Source organism: Lagopus muta, chromosome 26, assembly GCF_023343835.1.
Source record: "Lagopus muta isolate bLagMut1 chromosome 26, bLagMut1 primary, whole genome shotgun sequence".
NCBI classification, from domain to species: Eukaryota; Metazoa; Chordata; class Aves; order Galliformes; family Phasianidae; genus Lagopus; species Lagopus muta.
Window position 1 is genome coordinate 554,981 of NC_064458.1, and position 10,950 is coordinate 565,930.

Below are 10,950 nucleotides of genomic sequence, written 5' to 3' on the forward strand. Positions count from 1 at the left end.
ACAGCAGCGCACGGCCGATGAAGCGCTTTTCCTCTGCTGGCGGATCATCGCGCGTATCCATCCGCGCTGCCGGGTCTCGGCAGCCGCGCCTCGCGCAGCCGCTTCCCGCCGGAAGTGCCGGCCGGAAGCGGAAGTCGCCGTGGCTGTGATCGGGCGCGGGGGCCCCGGGCGGCGCGATGTCGGCCAGCGCCGTTTACGTGCTGGACCTGAAGGGGAAGGTGAGGCCGCGCTGCGGCTGCGGGCTGCACGAGAGGCGAGCTGCTGAGAGCGTCGGGCGCGCGCTGGGCTCCGAGGGCCCGGCCCGGCACGGCGGGGCTCCCCGGCCTTGCTGCCCTGCGGCCGCCGCTTCCCCTTCCCGCCCGCTGTTTGCTGCCGGCGCTGCGCACCCAGCTGTGAGGCGGGCCCGCCGTGTCCGCTCCTCGCGGTTCCGGGTGCTGAAGGAGGAGTCGGGGAGCGGCCCTGCCTGCGGGGCTCCCGAGCATCCCGCCTGGGGTAATTAATCTCCGCCCTAATGGGAGGCGGTTTGTCCCAGGAGAGTGACCTGTTTTTCCATCTTAAACGGGGTGTCTGCAGCTGTATGTGAGGGGTAACGCTAGGAGATACGACTGCAAACGTGGGGATTTGCATTCGAATCATAATGTGTGTTGATTCTTTGTTTTGTAGGATGCATAGACCTGAGTGAAGCTTGGTGTTGGGGTTTTTCAGCTAAAGAGGCTCTTTAAATATCTCATGTGCTGGTCTTGCATGGTGACTTCATGTCTCGAAGGAGAAGTGTAAGGAATTGTTCTTCCCGTAGGTTCTCATCTGTCGGAATTACCGTGGGGATGTGGACATGTCGGAGGTGGAGCATTTTATGCCAATCCTTATGGAAAAGGAAGAAGAGGGAACACTTTCTCCTATTCTGGCACATGGAGGAGTTCGTTTCATGTGGATTAAACATAACAACCTCTATCGTATCCTTTGTGCTGCAGACAGATCATTGAGTGAATCACAGGACAGCTTGGGTCAAAGGGACCTCAAAGATCATCCAGTCCCAACCCTGCTGCTGCAGCCAGGGCTGCCCACCACTAAATCAGGCAGCAGATCAGACTGCCCCTTTTACAATGCTTTTAAAAACACATTCATTAAATTTTTTTCATCCCACAATGACTTTGAATGCGTGTTCCTGAACATCCTTCATTAGTTGTTGCAACTTCTAAGAAGAATGCTTGTGTATCACTGGTGTTTTCATTTTTATATAAAGTAGTTCAGGTGAGTAGGAAGTTGCAGATGTAACTCCCATCTGTTTGTTAGTGGGACCTAATAAAATTGCATAGAGCTTTCACCTTATTAAAAAGAATCTGTAGTAATAGTATTTTTCCTTTATATTTGACTATTTTATAGAAAAGTCTTCCTAACTGCTAATAATGGAATTGCTATTTTATAACTGAGTAGCAAGGATGTGACACAGTGCTGTGAGAAGTTGCACAAGACCTGAAAATGTGGAGGAAAACGTTGATGCATGAATCATGCCATCTGTAGATTCTGTGTTTGGTTAATTTGGACTTGGCATCACAACTGTTTTCCCCAATATTAATATGCTTTGTAATCATCAGAGTTATTCTGAGGGCTCTGTAACTCTCTCCTAATTGAGGTGGGTTTCCTGCTGCTTATCTGAACAAAAAGGTTTTTAGGAATTATAGCTTTTGTTTTGGTGGTTTTCTTATTTTTTATTTTTTTTCCCCAAAACTCTTCTTAGGTATAGGAATACATTCAGAATGTGCTGTAGTTCCTCAGCTGATGTCCTTTTTTTCTCCTCCGTTTTTGGTGTTTCAGGTTTTTTCTGAATATTTCAAGGAGTTGGAAGAAGAGAGCATTAGAGATAATTTTGTTATTATTTATGAGTTGTTAGATGAGCTTATGGATTTTGGATACCCACAAACCACTGATAGCAAAATTTTACAAGAGTAAGTATCTGTCTGTACTGCTTACACTTGTAAGTCCTTGGGAAAGTCTTATGTATTCTATATGCAAACAAATGCTTTGGCTTCCTCCTCTAGTTATCAAAATATTTAATACTTGGTAAAGTGTAGCTTTGTAAATCCAACTGATTTATTGATGGTGTGAATCCGATACAAAAGATGCTGCAAACATTTCTTTTTTGTTCTAATTTTGTGTTTATACAGGTACATCACTCAGGAGGGTCACAAACTTGAAACTGGAGCTCCACGTCCACCTGCCACTGTTACAAATGCTGTTTCATGGAGATCAGAAGGGATAAAATATAGGAAGAATGAAGTGTTCCTGGATGTTATAGAGTCTGTTAACCTTTTGGTGGGTACCTTTTACTTGAACTTTTAATGAGAATTATTAGTAGAAGTCTGGAGAAGAACTTACTGTCTGAAAACCTAAAGGATATAATAAAAAATCAGCCTAATCACGATGAGTGCCCTGGATGCTGTCTGTGCTTAGGACTGACAATCTATAATGACATCCATAGGTAAATAAATGATGCTTTACTGGAATTTGTGCTCTGTGCTCAGCAGCCCCGAAGCTGAGTTTCTGACACGTCCTTCCTGCCTCCTTCAGTCTAATCCTGCCTTGTCCTTGGTCTGACTGTACTGTGCTGGGTTGCTTGGGAGAAAGGCACCCATGGAGGCCTGGGGGCTGAGGACGGGGTGTGGTTGCAGTTTGATCTCACATCATATCGTGTCAGCAACCTTTATCTTTTATTTCATTGCCCTTCAGGTCAGTGCCAATGGAAACGTATTACGGAGTGAAATAGTTGGGTCCATTAAGATGAGAGTCTTTCTCTCAGGAATGCCAGAGCTTCGCCTTGGTTTAAATGACAAAGTTCTCTTTGATAACACAGGCCGTGAGTATTTCAGCAATACCTTCAGAATTGTGATGGGTGTTCTCTGCAAACTTAAGTGGGGTTCAAGTGAAAGGATTGATTCTGTGATGAAAAGACTTGTGTTGTCTATGCAAAAAAGCATGTTAGGTCTTGTGTGCCAATACCAAGAGAAGATGGAATACCACAGTAGGTATGGAAACCATCTGGGCTTCATTGCCTCGTCTGCTGGGACTTTGGGAGTGATAGAAAAATTACTGGGGTGAACCAGGAGGATATCAGCAGGGATCTGCTCTGCTACATAACACTGCAATGTGACCTCATGCAATGGGAGCAGCGATCTGCAGTGTTGATATGTGTGTTTGCTGATAGGTGGCAAAAGTAAATCGGTAGAGCTGGAAGATGTGAAGTTCCATCAGTGCGTTCGTCTCTCTCGCTTTGAGAACGACAGGACCATTTCTTTCATTCCACCTGATGGGGAGTTTGAGCTCATGTCCTATCGTCTCAATACCCACGTAAGTCTGGGTGTTTGGGTCTGAACTGCAGCAGTTTTTTACAGGATCATGTAGTCTGTAGGTAGATTTGCTAATGGCTTTCCCTTAATGTGTTCTGTTTTTTCTGTAAGTATGGGCAGCACAGTAGTTGTGAAGTCAGCCATTAATAGCAGAGCTTTGTGCTCGCTCTTTTTGGAGCAAGTAAGAATGAGTTTAGGAATGACTTGGCAGTAAGTCTTTATCTTTTCAACTACTGCTGAAACTTTTCAAAACGCTGATCAGTTCATTTTTAAGCTAATCACCCAATACAATTAGTGTGGCAATTTGCTGTGCTTGACGATGTTAATTTGTCCTCTAAATATTTCTTGGAGTATGTCAGCATTCTGCATTGTGGTTCCTCAAGGTGTTACCTACTGTGCACACTGCCATTTCCTTAGAAAAGGAAATACTTACTGCAGAGGACATCTATAATTGTCAGCTGTGACAGGAGGCCAGCAGCAGTTAAAGAAAACAAACCAGAAAAGCCTGCACATATGTGGAGAAATGTTTGACAACTGAAGGTGTTAGGAACTAATCTGAGAAATGCTTTAGGTTTTTTTTTCCCTAATGCCTGCCAGTTTTTGCTGCTTTTTGCTTGTGTGTCAGTTCTTGCTTATGGAATTCATGTATTCAGTGTAGTTTTATGAGGAAATGACAGCTTTGTGACCATGTCAAAGTAAAGTCTACAGCTGTAAAATATCTTCCCATCAGGTGAAGCCACTGATCTGGATTGAGTCCGTGATTGAAAAACATTCCCACAGCCGCATCGAGTACATGATCAAGGTCAGAAGTTCTGAAATAATTATGGCTGGTTTGTTTTCTCTTTTGATTGTTTTCAGTGCTTCACCAGCAGCACCTTCTTACACAACCACCTCCTGTTTCCCTGGGACGTTTCTCTTTAGAAAAGTTGATTTGTACGTTTATGTTCTGTGTTGTGCTGCCTCTCAGCAGACTGTGGTAGAGGGAAATTGTCTGGCAGCTCTCTGAATTTACATGCATAGTGTTCATGCTTAGGGATGTGATTTTTCTCACTTTTCTGTAGGCAAAAAGTCAGTTTAAGCGTAGATCAACGGCCAACAATGTGGAGATTCACATTCCAGTTCCAAATGATGCAGACTCACCAAAGTTTAAAACCACTGTTGGAAGTGTCAAATGGGTTCCAGAGAACAGTGAAATTGTCTGGTCCATTAAATCTTTTCCAGTAAGTGCTGTTGTCAGTCTTCTCACCCAGTATTACAATAATTACTTCAAGTTCATGGTTTATGACTCAGCCTAAAGCAAATTCTAACAGCATTGGATGTTCCATGGTGATAATACAGCTATTGTGCTGTGTGACAAAAATGATCAGAAAGAAAACCAAGCTTCTGATGTTCTCCTTGAGGATAAGACTGGAAGAAGATGAGACCTGTTTGATGCATAATTCAAGTTGATCTGCATTTAAAAAAAAAAAAAAAAAAAAACCCAAAACAAACAAAGAACAAACACCACTACTTTCAAATTAAAAAAAAGTTTTTCCTCTTAAGCCCTAGAAAAGATTTGAAATGATTAATGCAATTCAGCAATTTGATATTCTGTGTAGAAAATAACTCGTATTGTTGGAAGCTTTTCTTGTTTCAAGAAAAAAATCTTTTTTGTAAGGGTGGAAAAGAATACCTGATGAGAGCTCACTTCGGACTTCCAAGTGTTGAAGCTGAAGACAAGGAAGGGAAGCCTCCCATAAGTGTCAAATTTGAGATTCCATATTTCACCACTTCAGGAATCCAGGTGGGTAGTTGAAAACAGAAATACAGGAGGCGGCTGAGTGCCAGGCTGCTGACACACAGCAGATGCAGCCCAGCTCTGTAGCCTTGTCTGCCTTGCCTCCTTTGTTCCATGGTTTGGTGTCTTTTTGCTTTTGTTTCTGTCCTGCTTGTCCTGGCTGTCGCTGTCTCATTCTCATACACCTGCCTGCCCTCCCTTTGAAGTACCACAAGTGTTTGTTTATTACTGAGGCAAGTCTGATTTTTCCTGCTTTAAGGGAATCTCGTAAAGAGAACGATGGGACTGGCTGCGTTACTTCAGATGGAAGGCGTGCTGGTCATGCAAGTGTCAGGGATTTTTATATTTGCATTGAAAGTTTTGCACATCTAGATAATTACTGTTACCCATAAATACACTTCTGATCACCCCTACCCACCCACCAGCCCTGATTTTATTTTATTTATTTATTTTTTTTGCTAAGCAATGCTTGGTTGACACGGGAGACTCATGTGTAACCTTTCCTTCTTCCCAGGTTCGATACTTAAAGATAATTGAGAAGAGTGGCTATCAAGCTCTCCCATGGGTTCGTTACATTACCCAGAATGGAGGTAAATTGGAAGCAATGAACTGTAAAGATAATCTGTGTTAATGTATCTTATTTCTCCGGCATACACTCACAGATTGAAGATATATTTACTGCAGAGTTTAATACTGAAACACAGGAGCAGTTTGCTCATACGTGACGTTAATGCTTGCTGCTTTTTCTAGTCCTTTTTTTTTTTTTTTACTGAACTGTCTTACTGAATCATCCTTTTAGACAGCAGAGTTGTTCACTGAATCTGGCGTTCATTATGGAATACTTAAATCTGGGGGGATATGAACTAAAAAAGAACTGATTCATACATATCATTTTGCTGCCTTTGGGCTGGCTAAGAGCTACCAGATCTGTTAAAGAAAAAAAACAAAAAAGCACTTTTGCTGCTTTTCGTTGTTACTCGTTTTGCTGTTCAGAATGGTTTTGCTGTTTCTGGCTTGGAAGCTTGTAATTATCTTAATTAATTGCTTTAAAGCCCGTGTTCTTGGTTATTCTACATGAAGATCTGATCATCTCTGATGTATGTTAATTCATCCCAGTTTGCTGGTCTGCTTTCCTCTGGTTACTGAAGGACGGTGTCCTAAAGCTGCTGTTGTTTCTGTCCTTCACAGACTACCAGCTCCGCACACAGTAAGGCGCCCTGCAGGCACCACAGATGACAACGCTTCAGGCCTAGGATTTGTTTGCAGAAGCTTCTGTGGTACTGAGAGCTGTGAATGTTGTTGCCAAGGGTCTTGTCTCTGCAAACTGGGATTGGGCAAGAGAAAGATGGGAAATGTACCATTTTCAATGATGTGTTTGAACCATTAGTATTGATTGTGTGAATATTTATTTCATTCTTAGAACATGCTGATCTTGCTGCTAAGTGCTGATTACATTAGTAGTAGCCGCTACCTTGAGCCAGGAATACAGAACGAACCTTGAGAATGTCTGTCGATGCCTTGTCCATTGTACTCACAAAGTTTTTGCTGTTCATATTTTAGGATCTGTGAGGATGTTGGTAGCTTTACCCGACAAAATAGGGAGACAGCTGTGCAATCACATGACTGCTTCACAGTGAGTTGTATTTAGCCCAAGGTATTTATTATTTTTGTTCTGGGCATATGGGTGCCTTAACTCGTTCTCTGTTAACTTATGAAATTCTACAAAATCTGAGCTAAAATTATCAGGGGTCCAAAAATACTCTTTGTTCTTCTTTGCGTGGTGTCAAACCAACTCATCTGAGAGAACAAGCTGTGGGCTTATGTATAAATAAGTGTTGGAGGCCAGGGTGTCTGAGAACAAGAGACTGTGGGAAGTGTCTGCAGGAAGATCTCTGTGGAAGCATGATGGTGATTGCTAGTTCCCACGAGCTGAGGTGCACGCTGAAGAGTTTCAACCCTGTCATCCCCTTGGGTGTGAAAACCCTATGCCAATCAACTAGCATTTGCTTTTTCTTTGTTTCTATGTGTAATACAAATATAAAACTATAAAGTGTAAGTCTTTAATTAAAAAAAAAAAAAAAAAGACTGACTTTGGCAGCCATAAAATCTGATGGGAAGACTTTATAATTCTCATTATTATTCCCCTTCCTAGGTAAGTGATATAATCCTGCCTGTTCTTGACAGTTGATTGTTGTTTACAGAGAAGCTGATGGAAATATCATCACTGTTCTTCAGGCTTGCCTTCTTGTTCATCAAGGGCAAATCTCCTTTTTTTGTTTCTTTGCTGTAACTTGCTAGCATTGCTTAACTGTATTTGCCCTGGAGAGGTTGCTGTCTTAGTCTCCTCCATTTGTAAGCAATTCTTTTGATAACTTTCTGGCAGAATGGACAGCAGGTGAGGACGTTATACATAAAGGTATTATTTTTTTTTACATGCTGTTTCATTTTTCTGAGAAGCTGAGGTTCATTTGGGTGAACATACTTTGATTTCAGAAAAAGAAATTAACAGCTATCAGTATTTTCTTTAAACAGTTTTTGGAATGGTTTGGTTTGAATTTAGTACGTGAGACAGATGCTAAATTTAAGCCATTCAGAGCTAAAGATGTGATGCATATCCTGTGTGCAAGGTTCTCCACACTGCTTTCTTGACGGTTCTTGACTCCCCCACAAGGTTGAAAAGATATTGTCCCCACTAAAACCTTGTAGACATGTATCTACCTTTGTATGCAGTATGTATGACTAGTAAAATAAATGAATCACCTGAATTCCCCTGAGATGCAGCTGCTGTAATGTTGCACCTCGGTGGCAGAAGCGGCTGACAGCTGGAGGTTCTGTGCAGCAGCAAGGCAGTGAGCGGCTGGGCCTTGTTGGTGTGGAGGTGTTTTTGGGGGTAAGATGGCTGTGTTTGTCACCCCAACAAGCTTGATGTCGAAACAAATCATCTTGTTTGAGGTTTTGGTTCCACTGCTCATTTTCATTTGAACCATTGAGCTTATGACTGGACTAAACATTTTATATTAAAACTGTAACTGGTTGACAAATCACTTTACCTGGTGGCTCCATTCTTCACAATGTTTATTTTCATTATTTGCCTGTAAAATGTGACTCTCTAGAGCTCCATTTCTTTTCCTGTTGAAGAATGTATCTTGCAGACCAGTGTTTTTCTTATATTCTGCAGCAGTTTGAGTTGGCTTTGATGGTGAGCTATCAGCCCTACTTGTCCAAGAAGTAATAAAGGACAAAAAAGCTCTTTGAGTCAATTGCACATCACTCCCTTTTTCTTTTCCACTTTGATCTACAGTAACGTGCAACCTCTAATCCCGATGTGCCTCCAGTTAGTCTAACATGAGCCTTGGATGAGTGGAACTGAGCTTCATAGAAGTTCCTGATTTGTTTACTAAATACAGAGAAATCTTGCTGTGCTTTCGTTCTCTGCAGAATTGTGTACCATAAAACCAGTGCTCGTGAGCAGGTAATATTGCAGGAAGGGGGGAGGGGAACAAAAAGAACAACAAAAAGTAAAAAACAACTTTGTTATTAAGATGTGGGGTCCCAGCATGCATGGAAAGGCAGAAATGGAGGTGTGGTATTACTGGTGTGAGTCGGTCAAGGAGTTTAAATTCTATTCCGTAAATAAGTTTCGTTCTTAGAGCAGCTGCTAACTTGGTTATCGTGGCGGCTTATGCTCTCTACCTGATGTGGGGAAGATGTAAATTTGATGGTCTGCCAACGTTACACACAGCTGCCTGATGCAGAATGCTTTCTGAAGGCGATTTGCATAATTCTGAAGCTGTGAGCCACCGCCTCGCATCTGCAGCTCAGGCTGATTTTGTCGCTGCCTTACCTGGAAGGCTGAACTTCTTCAGTGGCTCTGAAAACACATCTGTTCGTAGTACAAAGCCAGCAGTGCTGAGATGTTCGCTGCAGTCTTGGCTTTGCACTTGGAGGTTATTTTTTCTCAGTAAGACAAAATGTGTTTTCTATCCTCAGCACGGGACAACTCACAGCGCTTCAGGAGTGCGAAGCCTTTTCCCCCTGCAAGGCACCCAAAGCTGCAGCTTCATCTGCCCGTTATGTAACCGATAAACGATTATTGAGCAGTGCATCGAGGTACGTCGGCAGCACTTCCCCCCTGGACTCGATAGGCGTTTGACTTCCGTAGCACCGAGTTTGTGTATCGAATGTCTCAGGACATCAGCGGCGTGCTGCGCTCCGCTGGTTTGTTCTTAAACGCCGGTGCTGCCAGTAGGTGGCATTCTGAGCTGCGTGTTCTGGGCTTTCGTTTGCCTTTAATGATCAGAAATGGACCCGCCGAAGCAATGTGTACTCGTACGTACGTTTTGGGTTGCAAGGTATAGCTGTGTGGTGGGGTTGCTCGGGGTGTTTTTTGGGTTTCTGTTATTTTTGTTTTGTTTTCTGAAGTTCAGTAACTTCAGTTTCCTCTTAGCGTTGTCACTTCTCGTTGCTCCCACGCGCCCAATGCCGGCACCCAGCACTGAGGTGCTGCAGAGGCGCCGCCCGGCGCTGCGTGCCGCTGTCGGACCGCAGCAGAGGAGCGCCGTGCTGCCAGGTGCCGCCGCCTGCGCTCACGGCTTCGGGTCCCAGCAGCCGCTCTGAGCGCCCCGCTGTGAGGTGCGAAGCAGCGTCTCCTATTCACTTGGTTACCCCCAGAGAAAAGTGAGTTCTGTTGGAGTGAAAGAAGCCGCAACCTTCCTCCCTGACAAACAGCAGCACTGCTAGAAAAGCTTCGTTCCCCCTCAGTATTTTAGTGGAGTTCTGTTACTGTTTTTATCTTGCATGTTTCTCCTCCTTCCGTGCTGCCCTCCCTTTTTGCCTCTCTGCTCGTCCCTTTATGTGCTTTCTGCCCCTAATCTGAGCTGGCTTTGTTGGTAAAACCTGATGCGTAAAGACACAGTGGCTTTACCCACGGTGAGTTTGCTCAGGCTGAGGGATGGCACCTGCTTATTTCTGACTTCAGAGTCTGTGATGAGAGATGGGCTAAACCTTGGCACCTCTGTTTCTCCCATGTGCCAAACACAGTGTGTCGCAATCCGTTCGCTGCTGTTCTCTCTGTGGTTGACACCCACTGCTGTTTGTCACTGCAGCAGCTGTGGCATGACGAGGGGTGATGGCCTCAGTGCTGAGGGACAGCAAGGGTGATTTTAATTGCATCGGTAATTAATTACACAGCAGCTTTGTTTATGCTACAGGATGGATGGCTGTAACACTTTTTCCAACGAATTTTGTGTAATGCGGAGTGTTACGCAGGTCAGGCACAGATAAACCTGTTTCTCCTGTGCCTGGGGTGTGTTGCCATGACTCGGGGGTTGTGGAAGCACAGTTTGCGTCAGCCACGCTCCTGCTTGCACCTGGGAGGCTCCCTGCTGCAGTCACCTCACTGTTATCAGTCTGAAGGGTAAAGTCTTTGTGCACCAGCGTGTTTCTGCTCTCCCTGGGTCTGCGTGTGGCTGTGGGCCTTTCCCAAGGGCAGCCTTTGGGCCGCAGTGTCCTGCACTCCCTGCACGTGGCTTCTAAACACAACAACGGGCTGATGGGCTCTTAAAGACAGGCCTTGTAACTGAGCGTGCCTTCCCCACTGCAGCTCTGTGGCTGCTGGCAGGCTGACTGGACCTGAAGCCTTCGGTGATGTGCTCAGTGCCTCCAGGCCCATTTCTTTCCCTGGCAGTTGGTAACGTTGCACTGATGCACTTCACTGTCCAAAATTTCATGGAAGTCTGCACAGCCCATTGCAGCTCAAACAGCTGAGCGGCAGCGCAGGAGCGCAGCTCCCAGAGCAGAGTGCTGGGCTGCAGCCTGTTCTGCAGAACG

General features: G+C 44.4%; 1 protein-coding gene across 1 annotated transcript; it reads left to right on the top strand.

Annotated features, from left to right (window-relative positions):
* The first annotated feature begins 52 nt into the window (after positions 1 to 52).
* AP1M1 (adaptor related protein complex 1 subunit mu 1) lies at positions 53 to 8,369 on the top strand. Its single transcript, XM_048927660.1, has 12 exons — positions 53 to 218; positions 797 to 953; positions 1,184 to 1,251; positions 1,816 to 1,946; positions 2,166 to 2,313; positions 2,728 to 2,854; positions 3,203 to 3,345; positions 4,075 to 4,146; positions 4,406 to 4,564; positions 5,002 to 5,127; positions 5,636 to 5,711; positions 6,310 to 8,369. The coding sequence occupies exons 1-12, from the start codon at positions 177 to 179 to the stop codon at positions 6,330 to 6,332; spliced, it is 1,272 nt and encodes a 423-aa protein (XP_048783617.1). The 5' UTR covers positions 53 to 176; the 3' UTR covers positions 6,333 to 8,369.
* Positions 8,370 to 10,950: the final 2,581 nt, after the last annotated feature.

Coding starts and splice junctions, on each gene's coding strand:
- AP1M1 (XM_048927660.1), top strand. CDS start 177: ATGTCGGCCAGCGCCGTTTACGTGCTGGACCTGAAGGGGAAG. Junction 4,565..5,001: donor GGTCCATTAAATCTTTTCCA/GTAAGTGCTGTT, acceptor CTTTTTTGTAAG/GGTGGAAAAGAATACCTGAT. Junction 5,712..6,309: donor TTACATTACCCAGAATGGAG/GTAAATTGGAAG, acceptor TGTCCTTCACAG/ACTACCAGCTCCGCACACAG.